The sequence below is a fragment of the Branchiostoma belcheri genome, unplaced genomic scaffold, assembly GCF_001625305.1.
Source record: "Branchiostoma belcheri isolate BF01 breed outbred unplaced genomic scaffold, Haploidv18h27 scaffold32, whole genome shotgun sequence".
NCBI lineage: Eukaryota > Metazoa > Chordata > Leptocardii > Amphioxiformes > Branchiostomatidae > Branchiostoma > Branchiostoma belcheri.
The window spans coordinates 2,899,089-2,919,078 of record NW_017803932.1 but is presented as its reverse complement, the minus strand read 5'-3'; the positions used below and the strand labels follow the sequence as shown (position 1 = coordinate 2,919,078).

Here is a 19,990-nt window from a genome sequence, read left to right as displayed (position 1 = left end):
TTTGTGAGTTCTTTCATTAGTCATTTGCATTGCACTGTATGCATCGCATGCGTATTATCATTAGGATTCAACCATTGCGATATTCCTAGTAATATCTATACTTTTTCTTATTTTCGTTATATATACATGTATATTAATTAGTGTACACATGGTCGAGATATCTTTGACTCTTCACATTTAGAGACTGGGCCGGGGAAATGTTCCGCCGCTAATACAGTGTTGTCAAGTAAACAGAAACAGAAACACAACCGCGGCAACCATCATGTCTGCAAACGACAAAGCGGCTACTGGTTATTAAGACTTGTCAAAGGTGCTCTTACATTTTTGTACTATACTCCCCCCGCAATATAATCAAGCAGGGTTTTCATCAGGATTTATTGCGATAAATGCATGTTTTTCTGGTGAGGAGTGAGAGAAAAATATCTTATGTAATGTTTGACTACCATATCACACGGGAAACGGACGAACTTGTGTGCAAACAGGTAGCAATGTTTATTTCTGTAACTCCGACGGTATAAAAGAACATGATAATCTCGCTAGTGAAGAAGCAAGAAGACTTGCGAAATCGAAAGCGTCGGCGACCACGATGAAGACACCAGCCTACATCTTCCTCTGCGTCCTGCCCGTGATAGCGGCTTCAGCAGCCACAGACTCGAATGCGGAAGGTAGGTGTGACGATGTCTTCCACTTGCAAATTTTTAAACTAAAATTAAAATTCAGCTTGTCTGAACTTTCTTGCTATATGTAGCAGTTATGTATAGCTATTACGAGTCTAATTTTACCACTCCGTGGCGGTCTGTACTGTGCTGCTTGAATCGATATCCCTGGTTTTGGTCACAGTTTCACGAATGTGTACAACTTACGCAGTGGAAAAAGCTAAGTACATACTCTTAACATTATAGTGGAGAAGATTGGAAGGGTAGGAAACTCAATGTACACTCCAACGATGACGAGTGCCGAATATTCTGTTTAGTATGATCTAGTATCCCCATACTATCAAAACTGTACAAAAGAAAACATTTCTGGTATTGACATTTAATATATTGTTATAAAAGACGATTACCTAAATAAATTTTGTAAAAGCAGCGGCCGATTGTGCTGTTCAAAGCAGAGTGAGTAGGATGCGAGGCTCTGTCACGAGCTGTTTATAGAAAACGAGAAACTGGCGCTCGGAAAAGCGGCTACATTTTCGTACATTATTGTGAAGACGTTGTGTGTATGTTCAGCACGCATTTGTATTTACTACAGCGTCCATCTCCCTGGAGACGCAGCTTGCGGACGTGCAAGGCGAACTCCACGACATGAAGACCCAGCTCCGCCAGCTGCAGGAGAGGAGCGTACTGGCATGTGAGTAACATTCAGCAGCCACTCTCTCGTTGGTCGAGACAATAAATTATGAATAATTGCTATGCTATCATTGGTTGAGCTACTAATTGCCACAGACAATCACATTGGCCAGGTGGCCCTTATACAAAGGTGGCCACTTGCACAGGTTTGACTGTACATTTTTAGGCAGGTACAGCGTAAAATATATAACTATACCTTACCTCGCTCCAGGTGACTCGGGGTCCGTGGAGATCCCGGCGGGAACTTCGAACCTGAATTCCGGATCCGGTCTCCGCTACATGGAGATACCGGCCTACTTCGCCCGCTCCTTCAGCAGCACACCGACAGTGACCGTCGGCCTGACCCACCTGGACCACAACCCCGGCACCAACACACGCATCGACGTGGCCGCGGTGTCCGTGCGCACCAACGGCATGACCATCCGCATAGAGACCTGGGCCACGTCGCACGTGGTGAAGGCACGCGCCAGCTGGATGGCTTGCGCCTGAACAACAAGCTAATAAGACTACGGTCGTTCAAAGCTTGTTGGTCCCCACCAAACGGCTCAATTGAAAATAAACCAGTGCGTGTGCTGAACTCGATGGGTGTAGCGTTTTTCCTATGATGTTGTGTTTGTAAATCAAGATGTCATAAAGTAAAGGACAGCGTTTTTTTTTATTAACGTTACATCCATGAAAAATTGTTGGCGGGGAAGACCTTTCTATCACTTGCCCTTTCTGTCGCTACTCAAGTGGGGGGGGGGGGGGGATGTGACAGAAATAAAACGGGACATAGACTGAATGCAGCTGCGTGCGGGACGTTTTCGCAAGACTGCAGACGGAGAATACAGTGGATAATGATATGACCGAAAGGTCACAATCTTCCCCACCAACCTCTGTATATTATATGGTATACACAAATCAACAGAATTTAGATGTTCTCAATGCTTCTGACTTAGAGGTGTTAGTGTTGGAAAGGATAACGTTCCCACAGCAACATAGCAATAAAATACATCTCTGATATACTGAAGAAATCTATGAATATTACATGATCCTCCGTAGGTCAATATCATCATTCATATACAACATACCCAAAATCGTACACGAAATATATGTTGTTCTATATATTGTCATATACAGAGTGATTACAATGGTGTCCAATGTGGCAAACCCATGTCGTCTTGATATCAACTTCGTGTTCTTTTAATGGAAGTGTATGTGTACGTTTTGAACTTCAAATTCGACACCATCCTCCTATTATCTATGATACCAGATCTAGAGATCAGCCTTTCAACATGTACACGCGTAGACATGTACTTATAAAGTTTTTATCACTTCTGTGCATTTTTACTTGCGTTGATAGCCGCGGTATATGTTTTGAAATGGATGTTATCCTCCACCGATGTCGAATTGCTCAGGCAGTACTCCAGGACTGCCGATCTCATCTCAGGGTGTGCGTGGACGTTCGGCGTTTGCGAATAGAAGTCGAGAGTGAGTCTTCCCGTCTCCGAATCCTCCTTGTAGCACTCTTGCTAATCTCCAAGCAGATTCGGTGAGACATATTTGAGTTTTCCCGCGCCTCTTCTTTCTGCAAATATACGAATGTGCTAATGATAAGTGCTCAAAACCACCACATCTAGGATATCCAAGCAGTGATATGAAAAATGGTACTTTGTTCCCCAAAAACTGTATTGTCATAATTTCTCAGCATACCCGAAAGGCAAACAGGTGGCCCCCATCAACTAGTTGTTCCCACGTCTACCGCAAGGTGGCGTGGTGGTCCTCCACACGGTACAGAGCCTGCACAGGATGGGCTTCGTACAATCGGATTCGGAGAAGTACTCTTCCACCGTCTGTTGATGCATCCATGGTTGATGCCAGTCGAACATCAGTGCACGGAGACTCGTCTTGTTGTACCATAGCCTATAAGATGATATTTTTCTTAATTTCCAAGCGAGAAACTCATATGTTTTTTCCAACCCTTTCGATTTGTGACTAACACCCCGTTCAGACTGGATTTCGAATCGCAATTGATGTTTCTAAATCTGAACATTCCAAACTCGTAGCCTCCTGTGCAGGCCCCGCGGCTATATATAACGCGTTAAAAACTCTTTCCCACCATCGCGGGGCCTGCACAGGAGGCTACCAATCTCGATTGAATCGCGATTAATCAAATCCACCTATGGGAGGTGGATTCAATCGCGATCGACGGCAATTGCCGTGCGGAAGGATCACAATTGCTATTGGTTGAGCAGACACGTGTGAACGCATCGGGATCAAATCGCGATTGGAGACAATCGTGATTCATGGATAGCTATTCAATCACCCGATATTTGTAAAACTGATATGTTGGTGACACCTTGGATGTATGGATTGATCAGTACAAACTGAAACTAGCGACAAGCAGTACTCTTCGACACTTCTCAACATGCTGTCAACCAGGACTGAAATAATCACTTATGATGAGTCACTATAGAACTATGAACTTCCACATAATATCTTTTTCTTCAGACCTTTTTATTTTCTAAATCACTGCATACATTCAAAGCATCTACATACATGTGGGGATTTTTAATCAAAGAAAAAGGCTTGCTTATACCCTGAACAATATTGAAACTTCTGATATACTGATTGATATATTGAAGCAATCTTAGACTAGGAATGTTACATTGTACGTGATACGTGATAGCTTATCATCTTTTACGTCCAACATATACAAGATGTATATATTTAAAATTGTATTAAACATTCTGTAAGAAACAGATATATACAAACACCTGGCAATATGATGAAAAGATGTGCACAAAGCAAATGGCAATTTTAGCGCAACATGCAAGCTCAAACTACATAATTTGTATAATCAAAAGAGATGCAAACGTGAAAAAGATATCATCTAAATCACCAGTGGAAATAATTATCAATTGTGCTTCATTATACCATTTAAACATCATTCTATGAAAACTATGTGCTTGCAATGTGGCCTGCCATTCCATAAAACTGCTTCTGATAATATATATACAAATCTTCATAAGGCAAATATCTTGGAATAAATAATGACATAGATAGATATAAGCATCAACCTCAGTTACTGCCTCCATACAGAAATATATCTGTTTGCTAATAGCTTTATGTAATATGCACATGGCAGGACATTAGTACTGGTATGTGTACATGTACATGGGATATTTGTAAAAGGGAACACAATGGGAAATGGCTGGTGTGACATTTCAGGCAAAGAATAAAAAATATCTTGTTTCTGAAAGTGTTAATTTTGGGGCTTATTGTGGAGTTATGATACACGATAGGAACACAGGGGGTACTAACATCATACCACTGCTAGCATTACTTGCTTCCAAAGTTTAATATCAAGAGCACTTCTAGCGTAAGATTTCATCCATTCTGACCTGAGATAATAATACGTATTAGTGCTGTGCACTCATCACTGCGTAATACGATGGCCAATTCTGTGTATAGAATCATTGACATTTTTTAGCATCTGTGCTACAGTTTGATACAACACTCCATATCTTTTACAAGATTAATTTTCTTAGAAAGGGTTGAACCCTGAAGTTGCCAAAGAGGACACAAAAAAGGATTTAACACAGATAAACAGAGTATCAAAAGTTAAATGTCCTTGCAATATATAATTTGTTAAGGCCTCACTTTACACATAACTTTTGCAACAGGCACAGGAATTTAAAGCACTGTGAGCATGTCCTACACTTTGTATATAGTGCATAGAGTGCTTGCAACATGTTTTCCCTTATACACATGTACAAAATGTACATATTACACCAAACACAAACTTCTCTCTGTTCTCTGATATAAGAGTGCTTTCCTTAAGGTGAATTCTAAAATCCCTATGTTGATACATACGTGTGTACATCGGAACCGTACAACATTATTTGTATACAATGTCCTTGGTACACCTAACACCAAAACTATCACTCCCACAACCAAAGATTAAAACACTAGTCATGACATTCTTCTTTCAAGCTAAGCTTGATTTACTATAAATATTCACACCTTCTGTTCAAACTCACAGCATCAAAAATCTACCTTGATTGGCCCTAGCATGGCAAATTCTACTCTCCAAGCAGAGTTTTAGCCTTCAGCTCAATTTTTACGTCTTTTTAGGCATTTTTATCGAACTATCTTTTTAGTGCTGGGATCTTTTTTTCAGCCAGCCAAACGGTAGCATACTAGATACCCCTGCCAAACTGTAAGTCTGCAACTTTCTTCCAAACTTTTACTTGTCTTCTTTGTTTAACCTCAAATATTCTTCTATCCTAATCTAGTGTTAAGCCACCATAATTCATTTAAATCTACTTTCATTGAACTCCCTTTATGCCAACTTTTTTGTTCAAATTCTATTCGTTTCCACACTGTTTCTCTAATGACATATTTTGATCTTTAACACTTTCCTTTTCCTTATATTTTTTTGCTATGGCAAGCATCGTAGTGGCAAGCTGCTCTGTCCCTCACAGTCTCATGCTCCAGACATCAGTCTTCAGGTTAGTGCTCACAGCTCATGGAATTCATAGTTGTTACCATCTGCGTCAGTTCTACTCTAAAGAAGAAAAACAGGAACAGCTTTCAATCAAGTAACATTACACAATACAATGTACAATGGTATTGACTCTTCATAGTGTTATGTTCTAAATAAGGAACGAAATCAAGAATACTGAAGGGGCAAAGGGCATGCAGTTATATGGCTTTCCAGATGCAGATACAAATTATGATTTATACACAAGACAGAACCACAGAAACAAGTAAAACAATGATACAAATATGTTATATACATCTCCCTTCCCTGTTTATACTGTAGAACAGTCCTTACCTTAGGCTGTTTTCTCTTCCAAAAGTAGAAGACGATCACAGCTATGATGGTCATGATCACTAAGGCTCCGACCACACCTCCTGCAATCGCACCATCTTTCGCTGTAATACCCGTTCGACCCGCTGGAATCAAAAGACATTAACGGTTACACTGGTCTATCTATGATTGTAAACAAAGAATTCTTACATCATATCACATTGACCGTTACTAAAATGTTTAACAGAGCTTATGATAAAAAAAATCATACCAAAAAAGAAAGTTTTAATATGACCATGTACTATACATCACAGCACTAGGTTCCAGGTCATTCCATCTAATACTAGCGAAATACTACTTCCTTTAAAAGGAAAGAAAGAGTTTAAAAGCAAAGAAAAAGCCCCCCCCCCCAAAAAAAAGAAAACAAGGATTGTGGACTTACAATTGGAACAACTATTCAGATGGAGCAAAGTTTGTTAAGGATGGGGTAGAAAAAGCATGAGTATCAAATTAAGAAAGACGTAAAGAAAAAATTCTACTTTCCAAATAGTACAGCCCTAATTGTCATACATAGGTTACAGAATCTGGACACACCTGGGGCTGAGATCTTGACATTGAACCGTTTCATGTCTTTTTGCCCGTCCGTGTTCATGGCCCAGCAGGCATACTCATCAGCCAACGAGTCCTTCAGGCTCATGATGGTGAGTGTACTCGTGGCCGGGGAGCCAGTTAAATCTTCCTCCAGGCTGTAATCCGGGTTTCCTTCACTCTGTACCGGCTGTGCACGGCCACGCCCCACAAACCAGTCAAACTGGCTGACCGGTGGGTCGCCTCTGGCTCTGCACTCCATCCGGACTTGCTGACCTTTCTGGTCACTTAGATCTACAACTTCAGGACCCAAGATTGCTGGCGGCCCTGCATTCAAAATTCAAAGAATTAAGAGGTGAACTTTACCAAAACTTTACTAAAAATTTACAATTTATAATTTTAAAGTAAGAGCAAGGACAGAAATCATATCTTCTGATAAAAAAAGGTTTCAAGAACAATCATAGCCTGCATAAGCAAAAGGGTACAATGCTAATAGAAGCTGATTACAGTAATGTAGTTCCACTCAGTCAAATACACGTACATATACCAAGCAGCACTACAAGATGAAAGATGTCAAATTCCTCCATGGGATGGCCATTAAGGATTCAAATTTCCCAATCTATGCCCTGGCCTACTAGCCTGAGTGTCAGCCTTGTTAGCTTTTGTCTGCTCCACAAAATCCGCTACCGGCCAACTGGTAACAGATTTTTGGGAGTGGATGAAATTTAACAAGGCTGACACTCAGGCCAGGCTACTGGCCTACCGTGATGAGTGCAAAATGCCTAATCTGCATTTGTCAGTACTTTACTACTACTTATCAAGCTAAACAACAAAGCCAGGTTACCACTACACTGACTACAGCAATGACATAACTGCTGGTAGTGTGTGTGTACCTGTAACGTCTATCGTGACATTTTTTGAGGCAGGAGGGAAGTCGGGTGAGGTAGCGACACAGGTGTAGGTGCCCTCCTGAGTGTATGTGGTGTACGGGAAGCTAATGGGGTTGTCTAAAACCTGGGACGTCCCCTCTCGCTGCCAGCTGACAGCCGGCGTAGGCGTGCCCTCTGCCCGACAGTCCAGGGGGTCCAGACTGTCCCCATAGTTCAGCTGTATGACGCTGTCCCAGGTGGAGGTAATTCTAGGAGCAACTACCAGTAGTACACAAGAGCATGCATTAACAAGCAGAAACAGCTCAACAAAAAGGCACCATATCATAAAGTACATGCATGTTACAGAAGAAGGTATACGCCACCTTGCGTATGGCACGTCTAGGTATATACCTATATGACTAGCGGGTGACAGCTTATTTAAGCAGAAGAGTTAGTATTCACATGACTATGACTAATGTATTGCCACAATGCTGTATGGCCTAACCAGGAAGCTGCCAGGTAAACTTGAATTTGTGTATACAAACATTGCAGCGTTTTTAATGTAGAACAAGTCAAAGGAGTCCTGTGGAGTCACTGCAACTTGGATAAAACAGATTGAAAATTAGTTCTACTGTTGAAATAAGTTGTCACTTACCTCCAGTCGGACTTGGTGTCGTCTGTCCATTGACACCTAAACAAAAAATTGTGGAAGAACCATGATATTACATGTGAAGGTGTGGTCAGCTGCTGGATATGATGTGAAACAAGAGGCGAGTTACATCTACCCTGGCTCTCGGGAATCAAACCTGCGGCAAACCCGGGCAGCCAGCTTACGAATTGGAATGCAAAAGGTCCAGACCTGTTGGCCTGGTGCTTGAACCCCACTGTTACACTACTCCCCCCTTTCATTTTAGATTTGTCCTTGAATCTCCAAGTTTGATAACCCTGTATGGCACACTTACCTGTCATTATAAGAAATTTCTTTCACTGTTGACAGGGGGACAGCCTGTCATGATCAATAGCCACTTCCTGCATCTATTATCAGGCAGCCCTATTTATCTAGACTAGAGCATAAGTTTTTTTCTTTGAACAGGAGTGTTCATAGGGATGTACCCTTTTTGAAACATGATGCCTTTTTTGTCGATAATATTAAACAACTTTCACACTGCTAAAGCATCAAGAGGCAGAGGAAAGAGTTGCCAAATTACTGAGTTGTCTGTCAAAATAAAATTGTCAGGACGGTTGTTTTAAAAATATGAGCCAGATGGTCATAGAAGGAAGAATAATTACACCACAGGATTGAATAGTTACAGGCAGAACGTGATATTAAATTACAATGTAAAATATGGCATAATTTATTCTCTTCAATCCATATAAAAAGTCGTCAATAGGCTTCAACAAGGACATTATGTCCTTGGCTTCAACAAGTCAACTCACCTGAAAACACAATCGATGCGACAAGGAAGAGTTGAAGAGTATACAGCATCGTATCAAAGTTGTGAATCATCAGCAGCTGACATCAACATCTCTTCAGACAAAAGGATTCTGAAAACATAATCATAAGACATGTGATTACTGTTGACAATCGTATGTATACGACTGTATAAACTCGAGTCGAGGGTTGCTCAAAAGGACAGCTCGCTCGACGTTGAAACTGACACATATAATTTATTTGTTCCACCCAGTCACGATTTCCGAGAAAAAAAGTTTTATCATGGAAGAACCACAAATCATACACTCACCTTAAACGCAGCATGTGCCACACCCAACTGCTAGTAACTAGACATCAGAACTGATGAATATTTTGCTCCACACTGCAGTTGACCTTTAACCTGATTAAACCTCTTTGTCCCAGGACAATGTGCTCTTCGAGGAGCGTCGTTTTCACACAGAAAGAGACAAAAACAAAAACAATGTGCACAGAAATAATCTCAAAATGTCCCAGACTTTACAAAACATGCATTTTTTGATAGAACTGAATATTCATGTGAAGAATTTGATAAGAACTGATATTTAGAGCCATGGGGACGAGATGTAGTCACGTGATGTGTGACGTCGCTGCAGCTGCCACAGTGAAGATGGTGTAGAAAAATGGCCACTTTCTGGTCGATGGGAGGGGGACGGACCGACTTTTGGGACGAATCATGACCTTTTCCGTGTCTTCAGACCGTCGGGATGCAGTCCTGGAAGGCTAGGAGAAGACAACGTCAACTTCTGTACCCCAACATCGTACCCCCGAGCTTTGATTACGAAACGATTTAGTTTTTTTTTCTTGTCCAGCTAGTCTGCTTGTGTTGGTCCGGATTTGCTGAAGCATATATATTTTTTCCGAGATCGGTGGTGAGAGATTCTGACTCTTTGGACGATCGTGACTTGGTCAAGGATGGGAACTGAACAGATTCAACGACAAGTTCACAGAGTGTTGCGTGACGTGAGGACTTTGTTGGGCGCGTATCACTGGTTGTTTCTGGCCGGGTTGTTGTGCAGTGTGTGTCCCGCAGACGCCGTCTGTGGCGGCCGGACTGTGTTGAACGGGACAGAGGGTACAGTCTCGGACGGAGACGGGAATTATCCCGAAAATACGCATTGTGAATGGCTCATCATAGGTAAGGAAAACTACTCTATATCTCACTAAATCTCCAAGCAGATGTTAGACGTAAAAATCATCTGACTGCTTCTCTGACAGCCGCTCTCCGATCAGTCACGATTTTCACCCCAAGCATCTGCTTGGGGATTTGACGGTATTAACGTTAACTAACTATAATAATTTACTATTCGAAAAAGTATCCTGACTTAATGTCCATAACAGTACAACAATGTCAAAGTGATATTTTCATAGTCCCAGACGCACTCAATCATAATTCATATGTCAGTTTTGGAAGACTGACACAATCCATAACGATACACGTAAATTTAAAAAACCAACACTAATGTTACCACTTTTCCCCACATAAATTATTGCATTGTCTTCCACTTGACACATACTAGTATTTAGATTCTTAGTCAGGTGTGAAGAACAGGCCATATGTTAAGACCTTTTAATGAGCATTGCCTTTGTTTGTTTTGTTAAAATAAATGACATCGACTTTGCATAGATCTGATTTGTATTGGAGGTAATTAGATCAAGTACTAGTCATGGATTATAATGTTGTCATGTCAGTTTGTATGCCAGTACCACCACAGATTTGTTTGAACAATCTGTTTCCAGTAATATGTAATCCTCGGTACATGTAAGCCCATAGTTGCACTTAAAAAAATTAAACTAGTATATGTTGTTTGAATTTGAAAGATTAATTAGTATTTTATCAAGTTGGTTAAGTTATAGAATTACAATACTAGTACATGGAGTATTGCACAAAAATACAGAAGAAAATTCATTCAGAATGAAGTGAGAGTCATCTAAAATTGAAAGAATTTCATAGTCCTGTAGTGTAACATTATTATGATGAATGATAACATTATTTACACAACACAATTTGTAGTCGCTGGCATCAAACTGTAAACATGTGTCTTCATAGTGATCAATCAACATATACTCAACTAATCAATGTTTTCCCCCAAAACTGCTTCCAAGTTCTGAATGTATGCTGAGGTCTCCCTTGTACACCTGTAACCATGCGTTTATACCTCATTTCCCAGTTAATTGAGCTGTCAAAATGACCGCAGACAGGTTGGCACCAGAGGAATGTGCAACTGCCCCTGTTAGAAACCACTGACCCACTAAATTGCCTAAGAGATGATCAAATTACCACTTGAAACAACAGCCAGATAATTCAAACTCAAAAACCCATTTCAACATTGTACTTGTCAAGAACGATGTTTATTTTTGTCTGCTGAATTGAGTCAGTTTTTTTTGCGCAGTGCTACAGTAGTGGCCTAGGTCAAAGTTGCAAGGTGGTAACGTAACACTTTGTTTCCTGTTCATGTGTATTTGCATTTCACCTTCTCTTTGGCACCAATCCAGCAGGAAGTTCCAAAGAAGAAACTAAGTACTGGATTGCGTGATATGGTAGAAAAGAGGGAATAACAAAAACCACAAACTGTGTAGTTTAAATTACCACGTGTAATTTATACTTTTAGTCTTATGCATGTGACAATATTGGTATCATTTAAATTTTCATGACAGCACTGCCGTCACAAATATGCAGAAATTGTTCCAAGTATGAGTTGTACTAGATTTTTCCCTTTTAAATTGTTAAGGACATAGATATTGTGATGGTTACTGTGAGCCTTTATGATACTAGTACTAGTTATTAATACCTGCGAAACTGTGATACATGTATCAACTAGCACATCTCACAACTCAGAACAACTTTTCTCTCCAGTGCATTCATTTCTGGTGAGATAGGTGTGGACTTTGGCCTGGACAGAACAAACAGGTCTACATGAGTTCCATGATTGCTCTGGGTAATGAAATACACCGGTTGCGCAGATTGCACTTGTAACAATGCGTAGATCTGTTGCCCTAGCAACCTGTCAACAAGGAATGTATGTCAACGCTCCGCCCACCAACCAGCAATGTCTCCGTTGCCCAGTCTGTTGCCAGATTATAATTCTAGTGACAGTCTTGGCAATTTAGTAATACACTGAACAATGTTTGGTGTAACCTTAGGTGGTAGACAACAGTAAAATTTTCGTCCAGGTTAGCTTGAAAGGAAAGAAAAATCCTTTTGTTATTCAAAGTAGCTAGTGGCTATTGACTATTATACCATATATATAATAAACAAGAAGTACGTGTGCATGCATATCATTATATCAAAACTTTGACAGCAACACATGGACTGTTACAATTTGTTGTGAATGGGCAATGTTTAACACTAAAAATGCCTTGTCATGTTCATGTTGTGTTAAATAATAACATGACTTCTGGTTACCCTTAGGGGTAATTCACTTGTCTGACTGGATCAGCTCAAGCCAAATAATTGAATCAGTCAGGTGAAAAAGTCGATACTAGTATCTTTTTGAAGTGAACCGGTTTTTGGGAGGAACATTCTTCCAGCTTATCCATGAGAGAAACTTTGAAAAAAAAATGTTGAGACCATAAAAAGACAACTTATCACTTGAGGAAATTATTTTTAATTTTTACCAGTATGTTCGTAGGGACTTTCAATGTAGGAGGGGGTAGCTAGGGGGTAGGGAGGAGTGAGGTGTTTTTAGTGTTGTAAAATCTAACTATACAGGAATAAGACATCTGAGCACTCGCTGTGAACATAAATTGCTGCAATAATTTCATAACTTATGCATTTTATACACTTTTCTTTGTATCCACAGGTAGTTTTGCATTTTCATCTTTCTAAATGTTCTCACTTATACGATTATACATACGATTTGGAGGAAACAAGAAAAGTTCATGGATCAGACGAGAATTTAATTCAACCAAAGACACATATTATTCATGTCACACACTGTGTTATGTAAAGTTGAAATCATGCAGAACTCTTGGCAAATGTTGTATGCAAGAAAGGAATTTGATATCAGAACCAGCATCTAAACTAAATGTACTTGGCACTTTTCCCAAAGCTACATGTACCAGACTATACTATTAGTTACTGTAGGAATATTAAACAATGTGTGCATTCCAAGGAAAATAGACTAGTGCAAATTTCATACAGTTGATCAACGATGCCTGGCTTTGAAAGCTGAGGTGATTCATATGCATTAATTTTTTTAATGGCAACAGTACTATTCATACATTTATACTAGTATGTAGCTGCCAAGAATTGGAGTGTTCAATGTGTGATGCATTTGCATGACACATTATAAGAAAAAAGCAATTGCTATTATTTCTATTGGATGTTAAACTTAAAGAAAATTGTACTGGGATAGCTAATAGCTAATACATATACATGTCCTAGTAACTGGAAGGATTTTCTTTCTATGGCTAAGTACTAGTAGTACTTGATAAAGATAATTTGAAGAGCTGGACATAATACAAATAAGATAAATATGTTTGATTGACATTTAGATACAATCCAAACACTTAGAGAAGTGGGGAACCACATTTATCCAAATATTTTCCATAGTTGTTGCATGTCTTATTTGATTTTATCTTTGGGCTTGAGATGTTACTAATTTTCAAATCGCTGTTTGAAATACAAGACTTGCAACTGTTTGATTTTTTCTGTGTTGGTTTACTTGGTTACCAAAGAAAATAAAGATCACAGAAGAGGTAATTGATTGTAAGGTCTGTGGACAAGCCTTTGTTACACCTCATTGGGATGTCTTTGTTGTTATGGTGATGAAAAGACTGACGCCACAAAGAAATGACCATGAAAAGTCCGTAATTGACCAGGTATACAATAGACCTAAATGTGACGGGTAAAGTGATCATTGTTGTAATGATATATGTCATACGAAAAGGAAGACACTGCACAAATCTAGGTAATATTGTGTCTTGAAGACAGACCTGAAAAACAATGGAATAAGAAACCTGAGAACTGTCAAGAAACTCAGAAAGCTTAGGCTGCTCATGGAGAAAGAAGACACAGTAGAATGAAATGAGGAAAGACGGATTGCAACAGCTCTATTAGCTGCAGAACACAGTGCATCATTATCATCATCATCATTGTACTGAAAGATGACTAAAATAAAGTCAACATTTTAAACAAATTTTACTATACTAAGGGCTTGGAGTGATTTAAGTTGTAGATCAATATATCCCTTTAACTGAAGCCAAAAATGCAAAAACTGGTGTAACATATTATTGGTCTGATAACCTTTAGCTTTAGCGCTTTTGTTAAATTGCACACATTTTTAGGGTACGTTATTGGAAAGCAGCGACAATACATTTCCTTCCACCACCTTTCACCTTCCCTACACCTCCTGGGGAGGTACAGGAGAGTTGTGCAAAGTGCCCTTCCCAAGGTCACAACGTTCAGCCAGGAATGCAAGGATTCAAACCCATGACCTCTTGATCCTGTGCCCACTCTACTAACTACTTTGCCATTTGATGTCTTCAGACTTTTAGCTAGGATTTTTTTGGTGGGTGTCCAAAAACTGTCCATTTTTTTTATTGTATGCTATGCACAGTGAAGACGTGCTGAGTGCAAGATTTTAGGGGGGCTTTTTTGAAATTCATTATGCTCTCAAACACTACTTTCTGCATTTTCAGGTGTAAATTTGAGTTTTTTCCTTCAGTAAACCATCATTTTTGTATTTATAGTAAGGCTGAAAGGAGGCATGTGTGCATGGCAAGGGTTGGGAGTGGAAAAAATAGGGCGTCTTTAGGGTGTCCTACAAAAAAGTAGGGCGTCCAATTTCTTATTATTTTCAGTACAGGGCGTCCAAAAGACACCCTGGACACCCCCTAGCTAAAAGCCTGGATGTCTTCCCCCAGAATACTAAAGATGACTGCTTTTCCTCTGTGTTTCAGCACCGCTGGATAAGCCGTTCATCACGCTGCACTTCTCAGCCATGTACACAGAGTGCACCTATGACTTCTTGTTTGTGCATGATGGAGACTCCTACAGTAGCCCTCTGCTGGGTACATTTAGTGGGAACACCACCCCAGAACCCATCATTGCTAAATCAGGAAAGGTAGGTGTCAAGCTCCTTATTTTACAGCAGCCATGGGTGCCCAACTAGTCATAGGCTATTGTTAAGGGTTAACCCTGGGAGAAAGTAGGATCGTTAGGTATATAGAAATATACATGTACAATCAATAAAATGCACGGTCAGAAATTACAATGACATATTGGATCATACAATTATATACAAGTTATCAGAATTAAAGTAGTAAAAATAGGGCTACTAACATAGGTGTGTTTCCTAGTATGTACATAACTACCGAGGTATGCTTGTATAAGACAAAGTGATATTAACACAGCTCTTGAACACAGTTGTAGGCTGAAAGAACTGTTATCATACTTTTGCATCAATAATTTTTTTGGCTACACATCAACATTGTGTTCAAGTAAAATGAGTAAGTTGTAAAGTATGAAAACAGGTTTGCTGACTGTGAAAAATATTTGCATAATTTCATGTACAAATTTTTCATGTGCACAAAACACAAATCCATAAAGTTGAGTATCTTAAATGACATTACACTGCTATAAAATCAACTTGACATTAAACAAATGCAACTGCATTAAATTTATTGTACTATAAAGCATAATGACATACCCTTTGTACCTGAAACTGACAAGTCCTCCCTCATTTTTCTTCCAGATGTTGATATACCTTTACAGCGACACTAACTATGTACTAAGTGGGTTTGAGGCCAGGTACTATGCAGAGCCCTGCCCAGCAAACTGCTCTTCTCAAGGGACGTGCATTGCGGGACAGTGCCAATGTGCTGCCCAGCTCTGGAAGGGGGAGGCCTGTCAGTTACAGTGGTGTCCAAACAACTGCCACATTGACGAGGGCCACGGCCATACCTGCGTCGCTGTAAGTTTGATTTTCTAACATATCATCATCATCATCATCATCATGTCCGGTGGCTTGCCCAGACCAAGGCAACTCTTTCCCAGTTCTCAAGACAGTTCTATCTGCTCAAGATTCATATTTATTTGTAATATTTACAGACATTTTATCATTTACCTTTGCCAGAAAGGTTTTCTTTTTGGTGCAGACGTGTACTTTTGTTTGTTGTTTATTTGTTGACGGCATAACTTGAGAAGGCTGGGTCTGTATCATATTTCATATATGGGTAGGTGTCTTCAAGTTCAAACCAGGAATCATTAAGAACTGTCAGTAGGCAACAGGTATACTCTTACTAGGTAAATATTAAAGTTACAGTGTGCATACCTAGGGATCAATGCATCTAGTTTGAATCTCCTTATATTCAATTTTTGTGGCAGTCCTAGGGGATCTGGTAGAATTTTGAGAGAAATTTTTTTTCTACAGAAAATAGTATTTTGACCCTGATTTTCTGTTACCAGTCATGAGTTGAGGTGTGTTCATGTATGACCCACAGGGTGCATGTAGCTGTAAGGAGGGGTATGTTGGAGATGACTGCTCCCTGTCCACACGAGACAACGCAGGCCGGTCCACCTGGTACCAGCTGTCCCACAGCGGGACGGGACTCACCGCACGAGCCAGTCACGCCGGCGCCTACCACGCAGGGTCCGACAGCCTCTGGATCTTTGGAGGTGCCCAGAATTCAGCAGTTCTTCCATTGATGTTGTGTTTCAAGTAGCAAAATGATGATTTTCCCAAGGCTGTTACAACTTGGTCCTAACTTTTTAACTTAATGCCAAAATATGTTTCAGTGTTTGCATACATTGCTGGTTTAGCTTAATATTTCAGGCAAATGCATGAATAAATTGAAATGTTTTAAAGACAAATTAGTCAATATAATAACCGACTCTGGTAAGAAGTATAATAGAAAAGACTACAGTGTTCCTTCATATATATTTTAAAGTAAATTGTCTCCAATTCAGAGGTTTATTTATTTGATAATCTTGTCATCATTGTTTCAGTTTCAGTTTTTATTCGCACTTTAAAACAAAATACAGACACAAGAAAATATAAATGAAATGTAACAGTGCAGGGAGGACGGAAGCATAAAATGCTTATGAGGAGGCCTCCCTTCATAACTTAATTAACAATTCAAATTAATCGTATAAATAAGAAATAACTTACTAGGTAACGGGTAAATGAAACAAAACAATAAAATATAATACGATACAATACTATCTACAATAATGAAAAAGTAGTAATGAAAGGTAGTAAACAAGGAAACTTAAACAAAAATTAAGAATGTGTGGGGTTATTTATGAAAGTTGCTTTAGTATGATTTTTGAAAAATGGTGACGGAGGGACTAATTTGTAAAGTTCTACTTAGGTTGTTCCAAATTGTTGGGCCTCTGTACGTGATTGTAAATTGACGAAGATTCGATTTCGCATTGGATGGCCTTAAATAATTGCATTGGCGTGTGAAGTGGTTGTGGATGTCTGAGTTTAATAAGAAGGTGTAGGTGTCGTGGAAGGTTTCAGGAAGGCAAGGACATTTATTCATTATCTTGTACATTAAAAGACTTGTTTGTAGTTTATTTATGTCATTTATGGACAGTATTTTGAGCTTTTGAAACAATGGTGCAGTAGGGAAAGTGAATGAAACTTTTGACGCTATCCTGATGTATCGTTTCTGAAGCAAAAAAAGCGGTTTAAGTGATGTAGTGTACGTACTTGCCCATATAATATTACAATAACTTAAGTAAGGATAGATAAGACTATAATAGAGAGTAATAAATGTTTTAGGAGATAAAAGATTTCCTACTTTCCGTATAATACCAATGTTCTTGGATATTTTTTTACTAATAAGATCGATGTGATTTTTCCATGTTAATTTTGCATCTATTAAGACCCCTAGAAAACGGGTGTGTGTCACTTGAGTAATAAGGTTGTTGTTTATGAATATTTGTACGTTTTCCTTCGGGTAATTTCTATTTTTACCTGCAAATATTATTAAATTTGTTTTCTTAACATTTAAAGACAATTTGTTTGTTTTAAACCACTTATTTACTTTATCCAATTCTTCGTTCATTGTAGTTACTAACGTGTTGAGATTTTTATGAGACATGAATAGATTTGTATCATCAGCTATTCTGTAATTATGATGACTGTTCAGCATAGATCAGACTGCTGTGAACTCATCACAAACTCTAATCTATTTTCAGGATATACTCTCAATAATGTACTGGATGATCTGATGAGATACAACTTTGAAGAGAGTAGATGGGAAAATATGACCACCACAACACCAAGACCAGTAAGTTATATAGCCTACATAGAAGAGTACGTTGGCAGAACGTACTACACCTGTGCAAAATTCATGTTATTCAACGTTTTGGTTGGATGTTTGGACAGTTTTTTATCAGAATTTTGCTTGTTACTGATGATATCTTTTCAGACATAACATTTGAAAACTATAAATGGGATTATTGTCATCCTCACATACACTGTGCCCAATACATTGTTTTGCACAGGCGCAGTACATTCTGCCGTTGTGCTACATATAATGATGGCTTGATAAAATTCAGGGAAATCTATACACTTTGTTTGACTATTTCATTCCTGTGATTGTGAAAAACAATGCCCTGGATCATGTATATCCATTAGAAGAGGTAGCATGTATTATGCATTTACTGTTTTCTTCTTGACGGTAGGAAAATTGCCCAGACGTATTACTTCTGTCATTGTAAATGTTTGCATGTTTTGCATATTAGGTCGTCTGCCACGAGGTTGTAGTAAACAATTTACATAACAATTTTCAGCATATGGAAATGAAAATTACAAACATAAATAGGTGGTAGAGCATCATAAAAAGTAGTCAGTGATATTTGCTAAATTTGTCACAGTTTAGAGTGCTATAGCAACTTGAAGATGATTGCATATTATTCATTGTATTCTCATAGATTTATCGAAGGTGAGGAAGAAAGCAAGTTGTGCTTGTATAATGTTCCTCTACACATAATACCCTGTAATGTATAAAGACAGAAACAACATTTTGACAAGGTCAAGGTCCTGTAGCCTTTTTCAGGCCATAGTGGCAGTGGGTTGTTGATCCACTGTGTCTAGGGCACAGTATTGGGAGGCAGAGCCCATCCCTCTCCTTCCACCGCCTTTTACCTCCCCAACCAAAGTCAAGTACCCATTTCAATAGGTGGAGTGTTAAAATAAGTTCCTTTCCCAAGGATAGCGTCTAGCCAGGAACTCAGGGAATGGATCCTGGGACCTCTTGGTCTAGTATCTGCTAGCCTAATCACTCAACACATTCAATGGCACCCTAAATTTAGGACAAAGCTGGTGAATTCTGAATGGTGTTTCCTTTGTTTTCCCCCCAGGCTGGCAGACACAGCCATACATTAACGACCGTTAACGACTCCCTGGTGCTGTTTGGAGGTGAGCTGGGGAACAGCAGGCTGGCCGGCGACCTCTGGTCGTACGACACGACCACGGACACGTGGCAGGAGCTGGCGGTCAACGACCCCAACAGACCCCCGGCGGTGGCAGGCCACGCCACGTCTCTCGTGGACAACAGATACCTCTATGTGTTCGGAGGTAAACTTTTCTTAATTTTTATTTCGTCATAAAATACATCAAGCAAATTGAAAATACATAATAACTGTGCAAGGGATTTTGCTGATGTATAGGCCTCCCTTTATCAAATTGCAAATTGATTAATTACAATAATTCTTAGAAAGTAAATAAGTAACATGTTAATACAATAAAAATTTACCATATTGACAGATCCCATAGTTAATACGAGTGTAAAAATGCAACCGAGTTCAACTAAAACTAAAAACAATCCGTTTTGTTATAGAGCACCGTCACCGTCATTGTATAATTCTATTGAGGGGCATAATTGAATTCCAGGCACAGTCAAATCCAATGGGATTTCCAGTAATATAATCATGCAAATACAGATACAAATTGGAGGTTTGACACTA

The 19,990-nt window shown here is 39.3% G+C and overlaps 3 protein-coding genes across 5 annotated transcripts in view; 2 read left to right on the top strand and 1 right to left on the bottom strand.

The window, feature by feature from the left end:
- The first annotated feature begins 477 nt into the window (after positions 1-477).
- On the top strand, positions 478-1,897 carry LOC109474896. Of its 2 annotated transcripts, none has more exons than XM_019775368.1 (3): positions 478-665; positions 1,237-1,347; positions 1,558-1,897. In XM_019775368.1, the coding sequence occupies exons 1-3, from the start codon at positions 587-589 to the stop codon at positions 1,833-1,835; spliced, it is 468 nt and encodes a 155-aa protein (XP_019630927.1). In that variant the 5' UTR covers positions 478-586; the 3' UTR covers positions 1,836-1,897. The 2 variants fall into 2 exon arrangements, with proteins under 2 accessions (XP_019630927.1, XP_019630928.1); XM_019775369.1 differs by having other exon boundaries at positions 480-665; positions 1,249-1,347.
- A 1,928-nt stretch (positions 1,898-3,825) lies between these two features.
- On the bottom strand, positions 3,826-9,420 carry LOC109474979 (hemicentin-1-like). 2 transcript variants are annotated; one of them, XM_019775478.1, is made up of 7 exons: positions 9,341-9,420; positions 9,036-9,143; positions 8,254-8,289; positions 7,623-7,877; positions 6,736-7,056; positions 6,166-6,287; positions 3,826-5,895 (listed from the first exon to the last, which is right to left on the bottom strand). In XM_019775478.1, the coding sequence occupies exons 2-7, from the start codon at positions 9,103-9,105 to the stop codon at positions 5,848-5,850; spliced, it is 852 nt and encodes a 283-aa protein (XP_019631037.1). In that variant the 5' UTR covers positions 9,106-9,143; positions 9,341-9,420; the 3' UTR covers positions 3,826-5,847. The 2 variants fall into 2 exon arrangements, with proteins under 2 accessions (XP_019631037.1, XP_019631038.1); XM_019775479.1 differs by having other exon boundaries at positions 3,826-5,890.
- A 217-nt stretch (positions 9,421-9,637) lies between these two features.
- The window catches only part of LOC109474978 (multiple epidermal growth factor-like domains protein 8), a 34,688-nt gene continuing 24,335 nt past the window's right edge, over positions 9,638-19,990 (top strand). The window contains 6 exon segments of the mRNA XM_019775477.1: positions 9,638-10,204; positions 14,971-15,134; positions 15,765-15,983; positions 16,513-16,687; positions 18,218-18,309; positions 19,385-19,601. Coding sequence (XP_019631036.1) covers positions 9,982-10,204; positions 14,971-15,134; positions 15,765-15,983; positions 16,513-16,687; positions 18,218-18,309; positions 19,385-19,601 — 1,090 coding nt within the window. The 5' untranslated portion in view covers positions 9,638-9,981.

Bases quoted from the DNA above. Each gene is read 5' to 3' on its own strand.
- LOC109474979 (XM_019775478.1), bottom strand. From the start codon at position 9,105: ATGATTCACAACTTTGATACGATGCTGTATACTCTTCAACTCTTCCTT. The intron at 7,057-7,622 runs GTACACACACAC...TTTTGAATGCAG, and splicing joins TGTCACGATAGACGTTACAG to GGCCGCCAGCAATCTTGGGT. The intron at 5,896-6,165 runs GTAAGGACTGTT...TTTCTTCTTTAG, and splicing joins GGAAGAGAAAACAGCCTAAG to AGTAGAACTGACGCAGATGG.
- LOC109474896 (XM_019775368.1), top strand. From the start codon at position 587: ATGAAGACACCAGCCTACATCTTCCTCTGCGTCCTGCCCGTGATAGCG. The intron at 666-1,236 runs GTAGGTGTGACG...AGCACGCATTTG, and splicing joins CACAGACTCGAATGCGGAAG to TATTTACTACAGCGTCCATC. The intron at 1,348-1,557 runs GTGAGTAACATT...ACCTCGCTCCAG, and splicing joins GGAGAGGAGCGTACTGGCAT to GTGACTCGGGGTCCGTGGAG.